The sequence below is a fragment of the Atractosteus spatula genome, chromosome 1, assembly GCF_055471065.1.
Source record: "Atractosteus spatula isolate fAtrSpa1 chromosome 1, fAtrSpa1.hap1, whole genome shotgun sequence".
Taxonomy (NCBI): domain Eukaryota; kingdom Metazoa; phylum Chordata; class Actinopteri; order Semionotiformes; family Lepisosteidae; genus Atractosteus; species Atractosteus spatula.
The window spans coordinates 7448119-7467049 of record NC_142706.1 but is presented as its reverse complement, the minus strand read 5'-3'; the positions used below and the strand labels follow the sequence as shown (position 1 = coordinate 7467049).

The following is an 18931-nucleotide window of genomic DNA, read 5'->3' as shown; positions in this document are numbered from 1 at the left end:
ATACTTATTACTAATAAAGGACTACACCTGGAGAAAATGGTTAGCAGCTTACTGTCCGAGCAATTTGTATAATAACCAATTCCTGTAGCACCGCAGTCATTCCAAACAAGTGCAAGAACGTGACTGAAATAAATAACTATCTGCTGACGTCAGGCACCACAGAACAGACTCTGACAGAGCAGGGGCAGGAAGGGTGATGATGGAAAATTGCAGTGATCAGTTCGTGAGACGTTAGTTTTAAACAAGTGAAGAAATGCTTAACATAATTTCATCAGATGGACATTGAAATAAAGATGGAAAAGTTGAAATAGCATAGAATACAGTATGTCAGAGAAGTCACTGTTAAGAGTTGCTCAAGGATAGTAATGCATTCGACCACATAATACATCAATAATCTACCTCTTACTGAAGTACCAATGAAGCATCAATCATCTTTTTTCTGCATTTCAAAACAATTCTGGAGAAATTCAGAAAAACACCACACTATACATACAGCACCACCTCTAGTGTGAAACCGACCTATATTATGCTGAAGTTTAAATGTTAGGCAGTTATTTGCAGTTGGTGATGACAAGATTGTGTATAGATTAAAGTTGAAATGGAAAATTAATTAAAATGTCAAAATCTTCTGTTTAACTTCCTCCAATTTCAGTGAAGTCTAATGAGAAATAACTTAATCTTCAAAAATCTTCAGCTGCAAAATAAACAGACAGCCCCCAGTTGATCGATATCAGTAGACTATCTCAACTGGTTACACCCACTGTTAGCCTCAACAATGCTTGGAACTTCTTAGCTGGGTGTTGGACAATTCAAGCTCTTTAGATTTATTTTCTGAATCCACAGAAAGCAGACTAGACATGAAAAGAAACACAAGTATATTATGATTACTTCTTCAAATCAATAGAAGCATTTGCAATGTATTGTGATGATTCATCTCCATAAACCATTCTGCAAAATACATTTTATAAATATATCTGTGAGACAAATGTGTTTAATTTGAGTCTTGGCTGCAGGATCAAACCCACAACCCAAAGGATAAAATGTGAGAGTGCAATAGTTCCACCAGAAGCCTGTCACATTTCAATGTTTCCCTTTTGTAAACAAGTTCTGTTGTTCATTATAAAACCAACCAAATGAGGCCCCTGTAGTGCTGGTATTAGGAAAATCAGACAATATTTACGTTATAAAAGGAAGGTCACGAATTTTAGGTTTCCATGAAGTCACACTAACTCCAAATCAACTGAAAGCAACACACAAACTGGTCCAAAGAAATACTGGGAAAGCAGTAGAAGTGTGGTATTGGCAATCAAATAAGCTACGGAAGTGTGTAGTTTATGCAGAAGATTCACCATGGGGAGCAGTGGTTTATGGAAAAAGACACGCAACCACTAAATGACTTCAGCTCAAAACACACAATGAACCTTCCCCAGCCAATCGCTGAATCATGTGTGGTTTTTGCTTCTCATACTCGCTGACCTTCTTCCATTCCCTTCGTTTTACCAGGACAACAATCCGTGCTTCAGTTGCTTACACATTTAATGATCTTCATGGAGGAAAACAGAAATCCCGCCAAGCTGGAAAGGTTCTTTGTATAACAGCGGTGACGTGATTATATGGTGCTGTACCACGTTTTCTAGCGTTTTAGGATGAAAAAAAAATGTTTCAAAAAAATGTTGCAAATAAAAAAAAGGCTTATTTCAGATTGGTAACCTCTTGGAGTACAACTCTGCTTTCATGTCTTTAAAGCATACAAGCAGAGTGAGCAATGAATGCTCACATATTTCTAGAAAATACTGAAATGTGTTCACCTTTTTGAAATCTCTGGGAGTGGAGCAGGAAATAAATATCTATAGCAAAAACGTGCCGTTTTATGTTGCTATTTATGTTGGTATGTTCTGGTTCATTTTGCTAGTCCAGAACACCCCCACACATGACCCCTGAATGCAACAAACAGGGTCTTTTCTGTCTTTATTTCTGTTTGTCAAACTTTTTGCAGTTTATTCTATATGTATGTGTGGTTTTTTGTATAGCCTGGAACATTGCTGGCATTTTGTGTGATGGACACTCAAATACACAGCATTAACCCAGCAACACATTCGTGTGTGTTTCCTCCTTACTACCTATCCATACAGCTCATCACAGTACAAAACTGGACCTGCAGGATTTTTAGGTTTTTTGGATTACTTAACCTGTCTATCTAACTACATTCACCCTGATAACCAGAGGTTCAAAATAAAGTTCCTTAGATCTTTCTAGGTCCACTTAGATTGACCAGACTCTAATTCGGCCTTTGGTTGGGCACACATGCTTTGCACCTATATTAACACCGAGAGATCTGTCATATCATATCAACAGCCACTGGAGTACCTTCCAGAGCCAACACACATACATATATTGACTTACAAATGTAGAACCCATGATTCAAGAATATAAGGAAGTGCAGAAATTGATAGGTTTCTCAATCCTTCGATTAAAACACACTTAATCTGAAAGAGTTTCCTGAGGTAACTGTTCATTTAAGAATATGAATTGGTTAAGCTTAAACTTAAAATCCCAGATACTGTATGATACACAGATGGAATAAAACACAAAATGCTGTTTAAAATGCATTGACACATTAAGTGAACAAACGCTACAAAACAGTAGCCATTTACAGACTGAGTCATTTTGTTATTGTGGTCTGTTCTTGTTCTGCAGCCAGGTGAGTGGTCAAGTGTCAGCTGTCCTCATTCATAAGTCTTAGGACTGTCCAAAACAGCAGGCAGAATAAACTGAGTCTTCATTTATCAGACACTCTGCCACGTTTATAAGCAGTTATACAGCTGGCAAAGCCAGACGTGAAAAGGGGAATGTCAATACAGTGAAAAAAAATGTGTACTGGGGCGAAAAACACCATTTGAGGAAAAAGATACTCATATTTGGTAAACCTACATGAATACTAAATCAGTCTCTAGGTACAAAATATGCATTAGATCCTACAGAAAGCAGCCAAGGAGCTGTTCTCCTGTCATATGCTGGTTTATACTGTACAGCACGTTGGCAACTCGAAATGAAAAGTCTTGCCGTAGGGAAAACACAGTTGCAGATAAACGTGGATTGCGCAAGAGAGCCGGTACAACACAACACAACTCTGATCTGGCACCGTGACCTTGGGCATAAGGAAGGGCCTGACGCAGGAAGGGGAGATTTGTACGACATTCCACACAATACAGGTATGACGGTGCTCAGGGATCTGCATAAAGGGCAAAGAGCATACTTACTGGCATGCACCTGCACGCTGCATGTCCTACAAGAGATCAGGGGACTGGACCCATCGTCCTCTAACAGAGCACTGGGAGGGCAGGATTCACTGTTCTCCTCTCTGTACGCAAAGCAGATCTCTGGAATTAAGGGCTTGCTCTTCAGTCCCTTTGCTACTTCCTTTGTCTCAGAAATTGATTCTGTAAAAACTCTGCTTTCTTCAGGCTTGTCTTCCGGCTGAGAACAGAACACATTTTTTGTTAGACCTTTGCTGAAATTCCCATTTTACTGTTGATGATAGGATTTGGGAATACACCATAACAGACTTTATAAAGACAGACTAGGGTTGAGCTGATCCAGTATTCTGGGGTATTTTAATACAAATGACCCTGCTGGTTAAGTCACACTGTTGAAATGCTGCTATTGTCAATTAGTGAGAGGACTGCATATACTGTATGTATTCACATGTATACAACACCATGCTACAAGTCCTGAGAGGCAATATACATAAAGTATACATAAACCCTAACTACTAATAAACTAAAGATTTTTAGTAATTAATTTAATATTTAAGGGTTTGGAAACCTAACTACATTTCTGTTACTCTATAGAAGTCTTAAATGTTTTGCTAAAGCAAAATATTTTTTAAATTTTTCTTTGCACAAAAAAGGGAACCTTCTCACATAACAATAGCTAGGTTTTGAGAACATTCTTTAATAAGGCTTTCATACTGCAGCTTGATTTTCACCCTGAAAGTCTCTTCCATGGTCAAGTTTTCTCTGTTGGAACAGCTTTGTTGGAAGAGCTCACCTATTTATTGGTTTTGCATATTGTTCTAAATATAAAATATAAATGGTCACATGACAGAGTACCTTCTTTTGTAACATCACTGAACAAAGGAAAATATTGCTGTAATTTACTATTAACAATAATGTCAATTGCAATATTTGAATCTGCATGTGTGTGTATTTGAATCCATACGTATAGAATGTGTATATTTTACACAATATAAGGTGACATGGTAAATGGCACAACACTGCCTAAGCTCTTGGCAAAGAGCACAATTCACACAGGACATATAAGGGAAAATGTGTATGACAAGAACACTTTTATTATTCAAGAATCGCATACGCATGTTTATTTATTCAGGTGAACAGAGCTTATAAACAGGTTGATTAAATATGCATCCTTTACACTTTCTTCTATGATACACAAGTAGTGAACAAAACTTGGAAACACCAAGTCACTTAATAGGACGTTGAGTGATGGATGCTTTATCTGTCCCTATCTCATTTCTACACTGCTCAGTAGAGCATTGCTTGTGTTCTTTGCATCACTGGACTCATAGTGCATTGCCGAGGTTGATAAGCACTCTAACCCAGCTATGGTATTCCTGTCTGTGAAGTTCTCGACCAACAGTTTTTGGTGAAACAGGCATCATGTACCCCTGGTTGAAATATGCAGTTGCTCTTTATTTTCCTTGTATTTAGAAATAATACACAGACATCACAATCCAGGACAATGCACTGTTGCCCTTTGCTGCTTAAATATTTCCCTTGGAGTTCCTTGCTGACATCACCTTATACACCATTGTTTGTTAAACAAGCGTTGTCTTGGTTACTGAAGCTCCTGCCAAATGTGCCCCAACAATCACCCCTTCTTTTTATATCCCCTCTTGCAACCATAATGATATGCAGGCCTGCCCAGCATTTATACACATAACCCCTAACATGAGCCACACCTGTGCAGACGCCCTTGCTCTCAATATTCTTGGTGTTGCTCATTTTCCCTGGAGATTCCATATTTTCTACTCCCTGTATTTTTTCTCACTTACAGTATGTTTATAAAATCAATGAGTAAATGCGATCATTTTTAAAAGTATACTGTCTAGAAATGGTGCGTGTTTAAAATCACTACGACAAATGGCCACATCAGAGTTATTTATCATTGTGCAATGCTGTCCAGTAGTGAAGACTGACAATACTCAATACCAATACAATACATGGGGATTAAAAACAGAGATTCAAACTCATTGTTCATTTTGCAATGTTTGAATTGTGCACACAAAGTATGCAGAGCAGGAATGTCAATCTTGATTAAATACGATGTTGAGGTGTTACCTGCGGGAGTACTGTTTGGTTTACCTGGTAATAAGGCATAAAGAGAGAGCAGATTGCACAGTATGGCTCAGTTTTGGCAGCAGTGGCATTGTACTCCTTCTCTGCAAGAAAATTTGGTTTCTTATTTTGCCAGAGATGAATGAGAGGTTTGGCCCACGGTTCCACTTCCTGCACTTCTTCTTCTGTGAGTGAAACGTCTGGTAATTCTGAGAAAAGAAAAGGTGATGTGTTCATCCACACTTCCGAAAGCAACATAAAAAATGAGACAATCTGAAAGGCTGCAGCCTTTCATGCATCATTGTGGGATATTTTTTCTGAACACAAAAAAACAACTATATACTGTATATTTCATGATGTATTTAAAGAAATCAGACAATCGAAGGTGCTACGGTTAACCTGAATTTATTTTACACTTTTTGTTACAGTTTTAAAATATGCATCTCCTGACATGCAGGTGAGGCCCAAAGAGGGATTGAATTAATAATTTTGAAAAAAAAATGTATGATTAGAATCTCATCATTTTGAAGACCACAGTAATGAATTCCTCAATTACCTCCCCAGAAAATATTGACAGAATGCCACCATGCTATACCAAACTGTTTGTTTTGCAATCAAATCACTTTTATCAGCTGTTCGTTTTTGACATACAGGCAGTCAGAATATAATAAATTGTTTCATTATTGTTTTTCATAATAAGACACAAAGGAGGTTATCTAGAAACAAGAGTGTTGTAACATACTGTAGGACACCCAAACTCCTGTTTCTAAATGTCAAAATACTCACTTCTGAAACATGCTTCTGTTGTTGTTTGTTGAACACAGAACATAAGAGACATGAGTTACACATGACAAAAATCCCCTGTCCTGGAGGGAGGTCCCAGTACCACTTGTCTTGAACAAACGTAGCCCTAACAAAACACCTGTCACTGCAAAAGCTTGCTGAAGTTAATGCTTTAACCAACCATTTATTATAGTGATCAGACATTAAGCAATCAAAGAATAAACAGCACCAGTAGTGCAATGCTTTCAGCATCCTACAGATGCAGATGTGGATTTGAAATAAAGCTAAATACCTAATCCAGCCCACACAAGCCTGAACTATGACCTAGGGAGGTGGGGACAGATGGAAAACAGATGTAGCACATGATATGGCCCACCTGCTTCAAGAAATATCACACTATCATTAACATCTTCATTGCTCCAGTTTTTAACACCCTCTAGAGTTCGGTTAGGATGTGAGCAAACACTAAATTTAAATGAGTACATTTCTACGTAATAATAATAATCAGTATATAAAACTACCACAACTTATTCATTTAAAAAAGGAAATCCTTAAAATAGCAGCTTGCAACTGTAATAAAAGGCGTTTTAAAAGCAACTTTCGACAACAGTGAAACACATGCAGCATACAGTAGAAAGTGTTTAAAACACACTTCTTTGTGTTTTTTTGTGTAAACTCAACAGAATAAACTGTAGTTTGCATGAAATTGCCAAGTAGTCTACCTTTTTAACAAATCAGGTGCTTACAGAAACGTTGTGACCGCCGTCACAAGTACACCTGTATTATGAAGTAATACCACTGTGCCAAAAATGGACCATTCCATAAAAACACTTTGTGTTCTTGTTAGTTCCCTTAGCTTTGAAATAGAATCAGACAGAATTCACCCTTAGCCTTGAAATTGAATCAGTCGGTATTCCCCTTTACACTTGAAATAGAATCATACAGAACTATCGCAGAAAATGAAGCATTTCCTGCAGCTGTTAGAGCAAAGCTTGGTCAGGTACAATAGCTAATAACTGATCCTGATGGATTTGCTGTTCCAGTGTTACCTACTGCAACCACACGAATGTTATGCGAATGCTTTTCATCTACACCAATAAGAACTTCAGATGATAAAAAATGTACTTTTGAAAAAACACCAACAACTTGTATTTTCTAGTAATGTTTCTGGTACAAGGTGAATTTGAAATACTTGTACAGTAAAATCCAGGATGCTGAAGTACACATACTATAGCATCGCACCAGAAGACGTAGCAAGGATTGGGAGAAATGAAACAAGAAGAGTGAAAAACAAAGAGACTACACCTTTCTGACATACTGTAGACAAATTCTGCTTATTCAGTTCAACTGGAAGTCTCTAAAGCAAATGTAATAGGCCATTTGCTCAATGGAAGGATGCCAGTTCCTGCTTTCAAATTGAGCAGATGTATACAGCAATAGACACTCTGAGAGTACGATTTTCTTTTGCCAATCTCAACATTTTTTTCTGATTCTTTAGGTTATATTACACTGATGTGTTTTAGCTGGCTGGCCTCCACTCTGAACAGTACTAGTGCATCTGTTATTTTTTTCAGGTACTTGAGCATTATCTTAGCTTTGGGAGGTATTATGAGCTACAACAAATAACCAGTTTAGAAACAACCAGCCCATTTACATAGTTATAATAATATGGATATTGAACTATAAAACACACAAACATCATATGTGTCACTTTTTACAGAGTAACTATGATGTATCTTTTTCATTTTCGTCCCATCTTTTTAATTAGGAGGAGATTATAACACAACACTAGAGCTACGGCACTGTGCATCTCTGAGACACAACTAAGGAAAAAAAGTTTTCTTTAGTTTGCTTCATCTCTCTCAACAGAACACAGTATACTGTAGAGGCATGAACCTTATAACACATCCAAAATCAACAGGAAATTGATGTTTGCTGGAATTGCTAAAACCAGGTCAACCCAAAGGTTATTTTATTAACCAAGTACAACAAATCTAGCTGCATATGCATTAATAAAATGAATTCTAAACATATTGCTTCAGGGTTTCACAATGCAGATATAATTAATCATCCACTACAAAATGGCTTTGCGTTATCTTTTTTATTCTTCTTATTTCATTGTTATGAGGTAGTGGAGCCTGGTAAAGCAAGTGTAGCACACAAAAATAACATTACAAAAAAAAAGTATCAAAAAGTAGGTAGTCGAAATCCCTTTGGTAGTCCAAATGTACTGAAGTCAGAAATGGGGCTCAGTATTGGAATATTAAGCAGGAGAGTAAATGCAGTTTGAGGGATTTGCAAAGTGCCTGTCTGTAAAAGCCTCTACTGTATATGAAGTGGAAAGAGATCACAGTGAGGAATCTCCAGAACTGGCCCAGGCATAAGGTGAACCCAAATTTGGTGAGAGAGGTCTCTTGCAGTGTACTATTCTTACAGCCCCAGGCAATGACCACATTGGAACAGTGTCAGATAAAGGTCATCCCTATCCCTTGACTAGCACTTTATTTCAACAATTGTTTTCTTCTCTTTCACAGTGTGAAAACAAGCACTCATCCTGACAGCTCACATCTCTGAGTGTGCTGCGTGTCTTCAGTTCATCAGAAAAATGAGGCGTCCCAGGTGACAAGAAGGGTTACGTAAGTGTGACAGGCTACACAACCACATTGCTGAATCTGATACCCAAAAAATAACTTTTTCAAGTCCAAATCAGACCCTCGAATCAAATAGTAACTACCAATCAAATGAGCCAGAGAGACCCCACAGCTTCCTTTCATTTGTAGTTTTTCAGAGGTTCTTATGTCTGTATTAAATAGTTCATTAATAAGAACAAAAAATGGGAATTATAAATATACAGTATGCAACAAAACAACGCTTTTGATTTAACAAGCCATACTTTACTGTACACCCTTTTGGTTAAAGGAGCTATATTTAAAAAAGTTAGACATAACTGAGGCATTTCACAGACTAGCTAATTCTATTTAAATCAGATAAATATAAATCTATATCAGCGAAAGCATTAATCTGAAGCTACAGTAAATACAGTAAAGCCATATACAGTATATGTTCAAGCTTTTTTTTATTTCTGTAAAGGGTTGAAAAATACAAAGAGTTTAGTTTTCTTCCTATTATACTAGTCAGTGGTCAGTGATACCTAACCATCCTAAGATCAAGTTTCTAATCTCTTAAAAGATATGTCCACATGTACAGTACAACAGCAAACTGTTAAAAAAATTCTTAATTCTACTTTCACTGACATTTTTGTCACCACTAAGGTAGTGTATCTATCAACACTGGGGTCTTGTCACAAATTCACACAAACACAGATGGTTTTAGGCTGATGCCAAAACGTAAAAATTGCCTTCACTCTGACCTTCGTATTAACTAAGATCAAATGAAGGAATTCTGAAATAATGTTTTATAGCCATAACAATCACTGGACACATGCCCTGAAGCAACTGTGAACACTTGGTTAACATTCTAATTCAGAAAAACATGTCCTGTCAAAGTGCTGGTATCTTCCAAGACAACTTGGGATCAAAATACTGTATGACGCCGGTTCAGACACTTAAATCCAATGTAAAGATATAGAAACTAGGATCAGTTTATATGACTGAAATTCACAGTATCACAGCAAACCACCTAGTAGTGTCAAACCTTGCCTGTTCCTTATACTGTAAATATAGTACTTCCTCCCAAAATTTGTTTTTTTTTCTTTACATTTGTCTCCTGTTTCCAATTTGTATATGTGAGGCCACAGAATATAAGACTGCCTGAAGGAAAAATGAGAAAGAGGCTGTACTGTAGGTCCACTAGAAGTGACTATGCAGAGAAATAAACAAGACAGAGAATATTAAAATGACTCTTCATAGCCTCATTATTCCCTCATACCTTCACAAGCCTGACCCTGCAAGATCTTTTACCCCGAGGGCCACTTTCCTCCAAGCTGCTAGACACACTGTGATCTGTCATTTGGACTGTCACTCACATAAACAGAAGTGGAGGCAGACTTTGGCATTTTTCAGCCATCATTTTCTCAGACATATTAATGTCCAGTGTCTTCCCACTCTTTCTGTGATGCTTTGACCTTTAGAAGCTTAAATAATGGTCTCCGAACAGAGTAAATACAGACAAATTTAGTGTGACATGAAGTTCATTTTAAAACTCCCCTGTGTGTGATTTCAAATCTGTCTTCCGTGTTCAAGCGTTAGCTGAACATGGTAGGAAAGATTAGATAGGGCACAAGGTACTGGAGGCTGAATAAAAAGACATTAACGATATAAATTAAAGAATAACACCACTAGGCATCATTTAAAAAAAAAACAGAAATGGAAAAACTAAAACCCCAGAGGCAATTAAGTTATTTAACATCGTATGCTTCAATATATCTCCATCTTGTTTCATGTAGTCTAGTGCTGAAACGAAGTTACATGAAGCTTTCACAAATGATCCAATAATCAAAGGTAAATGTACTTCAATTTAATGGCATTGTTGAAAGAGGTTATGATAATACCAACATTAACAGGACAATCATTTGTGGAGATTAAAAGACAAGAATAATTTGTTAAACTTTGGAGAGAAAGCTTAAGTAAAAAAAATCTGCACTTATTTAGGTCACTGATTATGAATTTTATCTTAAAAAAATGGAATGTGTTACAGAGTGATTGTACATTTGCAGATTTTGTAGATACACTCCTTCGAAACTGTTTTTTCGACAATCCCAGAATTTGAAGCTTAAATTGAGTCCGAGTGATTTAACAGTGATCCTGAAAGTTACATGATTGGATTAAAGGTCATTGTAAGTTAGTTGGGATTTTTGTGGTAAGATAGTTTATTTTGGTTAATATTGCCATCCTCATAGAGGTCAGTGGTTTGAAATCACATAATTTATTAACTGTAATATAGTTTTTGCTGAGTATAGTACATACAACAGAGACTCAAGGAGCAGAAGGTCAGAAGTCAGAGTGTGAATTATGCTATTAAAACACATAATGGTTTTATTACTGTATTTATGAAGCTGAATGGTGATTAAATCATAAAGATTTCATTAATGAATTAAATTGTGTTTTTATTACTGTAGTCAGACTATATACTGCATGTATTTGTTGTCCACATCACAATTTCATTTGATGACAATGATAACGGTAATTCACGATAATTACATAACACAGCTAATAGCTAGTATTTCGATTCCTCATCTAATTGTTTTTAAATAATTAACTGTTAATTACCTTCATTATATAATATCTAAATGTTTTATGTTCCATCCTGATGAAGGCATGTGTGTGCTGAAACGAGCTGATCTGTGTTAGAGCTCCTCACACTACTGTTTCCCAAAACTTTAAACAAAATGAAGCAAACAAAGACCTTCAAATGGATTACATTTTAATGCACACTACTTTTATATTTTTTTTCTTCCAGTGTGAATAACACTGGAAGCTGATCCATTTGGTGTAGAAACATGAGAAACACAACAAGTAAGAAGCAATGTGTGACCTGGAGAAAAACAGTAGATAAAAACATAACACCCTACGGACATAAATAAAAGATTTAAGAAAAAAATGCACTCAATACTCAAGAGAAAATGGCTTTTCCTGTCTAATATGGGTGTTTCTCCTGCTCTTTCTGCTTTTCCAGTGCTTGTTTCATACAAATTAATGGCCATTATGGTGTTGTTAAGGGCACTCTGCACAAGCCGGCTCTTTTTACACATTCAATTATGAAAGCTTGTTCTCCCTAACCTTTTACAGACTGTATTGATTCTTTTTCCTTTGCTTTCACCGTTCATGATCAAAGTTAGTAAATTTCACTTTATCTCCTTCAGGAATCAATTCACAAGCCCAGAACCAGCCAAAGAGAAATCTGGTAAAAAATGAAAATGTCGATATTAATATTCTATAATACAGTCTCATTTGGACAATATCTGGCAATAGGAGTTCTGAAGGCACATGCCCACCTTGGTCCCTGAGTGAGAAGAAATATGATCAATAAACAGACCCGTTATTCTTATGAAAATATTACAGAACCTCACCAGTCCTCCCATTATTTCTCTGAATCAATTACAGAAATGCAATAAGTACCACAACAGCATTACATTTGTAAATGGTGTCTGTAGAGTGAAACAGTTGTATTTAATTAAAAATGTTAAAGCAGACAGGTTTTCAAAGCAGAGACCATCCATGGGGTTCACAACACGCACTTTTAATTCTCTTCAGGTAAATAAAACTAATTTGTTTTGTAACCGCCCCCCAGAGTATACTGCAGCAGTTTGGGATTTAAGAGACTAGAGCAGGCATCTGAAAGATGACCTAAGTCACTGTGGATTCAGTGACCTTTCTGCTTTTGTTTGTTGGCCATGCTTTCTCTATTTGTTTTCCAATACTAGCAGCAGTTCTTTTACGTACAGAAAGAAGACGTATGAAAGGGAAAGTAACTAGGTTACAAAACATGTCAAGAGTACAGTAAAACTAAACCACCTAACAACCCATGCACATGTTTTCAAGTCTAACTAGACTGTGTAAAAAACTGAATAGCAAAAACTGAAGGAATCTAGCTGTGTTTGCAATAGGAAACACAGCTGTCAATGTGTACATAAAAGCATGAGAGCAACTGTTTAAGAGTGAATCTTAGTGTCACCAGCTGAAACAATAAAAGCTGTACTACCTTAGAAACTTGTATAATTGGTCTATATCCTTAGAAGACATACTGTATCTTTTGTCAATTTTTTAGGTCCACATAATCACAGATTTTCATTAAACCTGAGAAATCATAGTTATTCAGAATCTGTAAAAATACTTAATGCAGAATGTCTGACGGCAGGGCTAATGTTTTTAAATTAATAAAATATTTCAAGCTAAAGTGAATACTGTATTTTACAATGTACAGCACACAATACATTGAAGATATTAATTATAGTGAAAATTGAGCCTGTTGTATTAGACAAAGTAGGTGAACAGAATCCTGCTCATAAGGAGAAGAAAATCTCCTTCAAACTACAGCATTTATTTCCTTTTAATTAACACTCATAATTGCAAACACAAAAAACTTGATTGATCTCAAGCTATGAAATATATTAACTGTGCTACTAAGAAGGAAGCTCAATAAAGTTGAATTACATCTCGTGTCACATAATCAACATCACATTCCCTTATATTGTGCACTTCAATTACATAAAGAAAATTTCCTTTCTCCTTCCAAACACCACTGTGCTGATGGGCTTCATTTCTAACTTCTATAAACTGTAATTGTACCTAAGTTTTTTGTATCTATTTCTTATAAACTGTGAACTGTTACAATCACAAACCACGAAAATAAGCCATTATCTAAGTCAGAAGCTGGTGATAATACTCTGCACAGAAAGCACCTTTGGGAGAAAAAAAGTTATTCACAGGGGAAGACAATCCTAAATGGTGAAACAGGACTTGGGTGGACAGTCCAACTTCAGGCCATAAAAGAAAGGAATTTTCAGGGCAGAAGCCAATTAATATTTGTCCAAATAATATTTGTCAGACATATACTGGATCACAATTAGGTTCCTTCAGTGATAGAACCAATGCACACTAAAGTCTCACTGAGCTGTATGAAACATTCAGCTGGACGTCAGGTTTCACTGTTCATCTGTCTAATAAGGCGGACTGGGCAGCTCCAGTGGTGAGACACTAGCACTGATACTGCCAAGGCAGGCTGAGGTCAGTGAAGAGAGCCAGCCAGGATCACACCCTGCTCAAGAAGAGAGACTCTGGAGTGGTGCTTCCTTTCCCTATGACCTGAACTGCAAACATTTCTGCTTTTTGAAATGAACAGCAACAAAAGTCTGTAAAATGACTATAACCCTCTCCTCCAATTCTCTCACAGACTTGAGTGCAAAACCGAAGACAACAGCCCCTGTGAATATTGCCCTGTTTTTTATAAAGCCCGCCTGCTTACTTGGAAAGCAGCACCTGATGGGAGTTTTCCTGCCCTGCTAGAAGCTTCTCTGTCAATTGCTCAAAAAAAAAACCCGCCGGCAAGCAGCAGCCGCAGAGCTTGAGTCGGGGAGACGGAGACAGGAGACAGGCTTCTGGGAGACATACCTTCGTCGCTGCCCGCCTGTTGCTTCACGGCACTCGGCGCCGCTCTCGCTGTAGGCTTCCGCAGCGGAAGTCGCCAGCTCTTCGTGGTCTTACTCCTTCCCACTTCAATCATCACCTGATTGAGAAACCGGAAGGACAGCATAGCCAGCACGGTTCCTCGAATGACTTCTCTCTTTGCGTTTGCGTGACTCAACATATTATTTACAATCCGGACTCTTTGTCTTGCTTACAAATCATGACCTCGCCATCTTGTCACTGTGCTGAGCATACAGTAACAAGAAGGGCACAATTCTTACTGTAACTCTAACATTTTACACAATTCGGATGTTATGTGCATAGTTTTATACTGAAATTTAAAATCTACATTTATTATTCTGAAATGGCACTGACATGAAGGTGTGTGGACTCTCTTCTCTAGTATGGGGAAGAAACCCTTACCGTGGATATCTCTCCAGGCTCCAGCTCAGCCCCTCCACTGTCAAAGTCACTCAGGTTGTTTTCCTCTGTAGACACACTATTCGTTTCCTCCTCTCGGCTGGTGTTCAGGTCGGAGTCAAACTCCTTCTCCTGGGAGGACGACCTCTGGAGGGCAGGGTCCCCATAGAGGCTGAAGGCCCCTGAACCCTGACTATGTACAGTCAACTCCCTGCAAACAGTCAGAGCTTCGGCTGCTTCTGTGTCTACTCTGCGGAGGCTGAACTCGCTCCCACAGGGTTCCATCTTCTCTGAGTCTAACACTTCCCAAACATGCGGGTTCGCTCGTGCCTTTACTTCACTTGATTCTGCCAGGTCTGGGGGAACCATTTCATGCCAAAACGTTTGGGCTTGACAGTTAAGGCTGTAGTGAGCTATCGGTTCTCCTGGTTTTAATTCAGTCAGAACTGCTGGAATTTCTGGATTCACCTTCTCTATCAAAACCGCTGGGGTCTGAGACCCTAGACTGCCCCAGATTCCCGTGTCTCGGGGCTTAGCCTCATCACAAAATTCGGATGTGTCATGGGATTTTAAATCTTCTTTACTTGTTGGGATGGGATCTTCCTGTGCGTTGTTTGTTTGTTGTGTTTGGGAATCTGATTTGTCAGAAGGACCTGAAGTTAGAGTGCTCTCGTCATCAGGAGCATCAGCTAGTTCTCCTGAAGGTTTTGCTCCATCCTCACCGGCTGGAGTGCTCAATTTTTCACTGAGTACAGTCGCAAAAAGATGGAAATCTTTGATGAGTGTCGGATGTAAAGGCCTCGCACTTGTATTTGATGATACACTTAAGGTATTTTCTCTGGAGCTAGATGGACCACTGACAACCTGTTGTTCATTAACACAGATTGGGGATGGGGGATCCGTAACACTAGTGACAGAAGTTAAAGCCTGTAGCTCCTCTGTGGTTGTTTGAGTTAGACAAGCTGCCTCAACCTTTATTCCTTTGGATACTGTATTAATTTCAAGACTTACTGGAGTATTTAGGGTGTGCATGTCAGCACTGGATATTTGAGATCCACACAGACTGACATGGCTTTCAAGGGCATTTTCTGGTGCCAGACAATGGGAAACATTACAAAGCACAACAGCTGAAGAATTCATTTCATTGGTCAGCAAGGGAGGAGGGGAGATTTCTCTGCAGAGGACAGGAGCTGTAGGATCTTCTTGGAAGCATATGTCACTACTCATTGATTTAACCTCAACGCACACTGCTGGAGTCAGAGATGGCATCTCTTGGCTGACCAAGGGAGTAAAAGAGTGTTCCTCATCACTCAGTTCCGGAGTCAAAGAAGGCATTTCATTGTGTATCGCATATCTGGAATTCTGTTCCTCATTAATTGATACTGTACTACATGAATGTACACCATCCTTATCAAGAACTGGGGGCCATGAATTTTCTGCCTTGCTGATAATAGGTGCGGAAGCACTGTCATCATCTGAATTTAAAGAGCTATGACATGCAGGCCCACAGCTATGTGCTGTTGTTAATGAAGTCCCTTCGGCATCTGTTGAAATGGACCCCTTAATTACAGTGTCTAGATCTGTACTATCACTACCAATTATCTGGGATTTGGAATTTGAGTTACTGAGCTCTGGGACCTGTGGATGCTCTTTTGTCAGCAGTGGAGGGGATGGAATAACTGCTGGCTCACATATCATGTGACTGAGGGACTCATCCCTGCTGTCTGATGTTGGAGATTGAGCTTTGCTGCCTGCTACTTCTGAAGAAGCAGTCATTTGAACATTTACTTTATTGTGTTGTTCTGGAGATAGAGTTTTGAGCTCTCCACAAGACACTGGACTGTGTGGTTTAAGATATCCAGCTTGGGCAGAGGATTTCATCTCAATGTCTGCTGCTGGAGAACGAGTGTCTTCGGGAGTAGAGAGGACCAGAGCAGAGTCCTGCCCTTCCAACTCTCCTGGTGGAGGTGAAACCTCTGGCTGCTGCTTGTTTACGTTACAGGAAGAGAGGACGGATTCTGTTGGGATGTAATCTTGGCCACTTTCGCTGGAACATCTAGTCCTGTCTTTCTCCTCTGCGTTGACTTTTACCATGCATATCTTCTTGCTTGCTTCTATCTGGCTTTCCCCTGAGTGACAAAGCAAGTTAGTTAAGCAATAAATCAAATTCTCACTGCCCAATTTAGTTTGCTAATCTAATTAATATATGCTAAAAGCATTTAACAAGAGCTAATTTACTTGTGCCATTTTATATGGCCTATTAAAAACACCTTGCATACTTGGGGAACAAAAAAACTTTTTACTCAAATATTCTCAAAAGCGATAGTTCAGGTTCAGTTTCCTGGCAAAAAAAATTAAATTTAATCTCCTTCTTTTCTCCTCCTTGCTACATAATGATCACTTTGCATGTTTTCATTTTATCAAATGGCCAATGAAAAATAATTCTGTACAGTATGTATTACATTGACGTGCAATTAATGATTGCAGTAAGATGACACTGGCACTGAATACTGAATAAAATGCCATTCAACTAATAATGTAGTCAATATTAAACTTTTTGGTACAAAAATGATTTGTATTCCATTTCATTTTGTTCCTAAAATCTTCAGTTTTTTATGATAGACTTTGATCATAATTAATTACGCAATTATTATATAAAATTTATTCCAATGACTGATCTCTTCAGAAACTTTTAAAGCATATAGGTATTGTATGCAGTCATATTTCTGCATAAAATGTTTCCTCACAGGAACACAAATTATTGATTTTCTTCAAGGTATAACAATAGTTCTAAAGCACCTGCAATTACACTCTAAAAATATTTTAATATTTTCATGGACTACAAATATTAAATCAATGACATATCCTCCCTTGTTCTAGTTATTCGATAACTGCCTTAATATGCTGGTCATTCCATGCATCTGAAATCCCAATCAATTTCTCCTGCCCACATGCTTTATTAGAAAGCAAGAGAAAATAGAGGAGTGGAGCTTGAGAGGGGAGGCGGGCGAGTGATTTAAGACGAGTCGAGCTTGTCATGAGTGGATTTATAGCTTTCAAGACAGCTCGGGCACACAACTGATGGGTGACACATAATCAGCCCTTATCTCACCTGAGAACTGGATTGCATCCAGGGGCTTGTGATCCTGCTGGTTTTCACTAATGCTTTCCACTTCTTCTGCAGACAGCTCTCCTATCTCCTGCAGCTCCACTTTCTTGCCTGTCCTCTCGGGCTCCTTCTTGACCTTGAAGCCTTGAGGAGCAGCTCTTACAGCTGCTGTTTCCGTAACCGCTGGCTTGCTAGCTGCCCTCTCGTCCTCTACGGTTTTCAGCTTTTTAGATCGAGATCGAGGGTGATGGAGGCTGCTGTGAAAGATAGCACAGTCACAGTAAGGAATGGCTGTCAAGGATAAGGCGCAGAGCTGCATTTATCTCAGCAAGCTTTTACCAGCGGAGGGTGTAGACAGGAGAAAACCGTATTTTTGCTTAAATGGAAAAAACAATTCCTTCTTTCCCAGGTTTTGTGGAATACGTTGTAAAAAAGCATAAATAAAGTGTTCTGCCAGATTTGTCTATTACAAAGAGATTGAAATGCTCCTGGTGGAAACAGCAAGGTTTTATGTTAATGTACAATGAAACCTGGGGAGAAAAATGTTAAGGTCAAAAATATGAAAGTGTAGCAGTCACAATATGGTAATGCATTTTACATTAACACAGGTCTTGCAATGTTACCCTCTGCATTGAGACATTTTATAATCCATGTGCTTGACAGTTCTGACTGAAGGGGAACACTTGAGAAAATATGTTTGCTTCAAGGGGGATCCAAACAGGATACTATAGGTCAAGCCAGACCTGGGTCTGAATTTCACATATTTTGAGGTATTATCATTCGTTTTACCATAAGAATGAGTTCCTTACCAAGACACAGCATGAATGGAGGCTGGAAGCAACTAAAGACAGTAAAATCACTTCCCTAGACAATAATGAGATTAGTGTGGTAGCCTTTCCAGCTAATTCCATCAGCAATTGTCCACCATTGAACTCAGTTTCTGTCTGAAATTCTGTTTGCATGCCTGAATGTGCATGCAATCTGATTTTGTAAGTTTGTATGCACATCAATGGAGAAGTGTCCAATTTAAAAACTGGCTTGCTGAGGTGCTACAATGGCTAGTGAAAAGGGGTGAAAATGTCCTAGTAAACATATATCCCCGTGTTTCAGGCAAACAAGGTATCAGATATCCAGTCCAAAGTGGAAAAAATTTGTTCTAATATTAGGTATGATTCCAA

General features: G+C 38.3%; 1 protein-coding gene across 5 annotated transcripts in view; it reads right to left on the bottom strand.

The window, feature by feature from the left end:
* The window catches only part of kdm4c (lysine (K)-specific demethylase 4C), a 211723-nt gene that overhangs the window by 67502 nt on the left and 125290 nt on the right, over window positions 1-18931 (bottom strand). For all 5 annotated transcript variants that reach the window (XM_088915176.1, XM_088915193.1, XM_088915202.1 and 2 more), the window contains 5 exons: window positions 17757-18010; window positions 14648-16773; window positions 14210-14324; window positions 5385-5566; window positions 3261-3477 (listed from right to left, as the gene is read on the bottom strand). In XM_088915176.1, coding sequence (XP_088771302.1) covers window positions 3261-3477; window positions 5385-5566; window positions 14210-14324; window positions 14648-16773; window positions 17757-18010 — 2894 coding nt within the window. The remainder of the gene's footprint in view (window positions 1-3260; window positions 3478-5384; window positions 5567-14209; window positions 14325-14647; window positions 16774-17756; window positions 18011-18931) is intronic.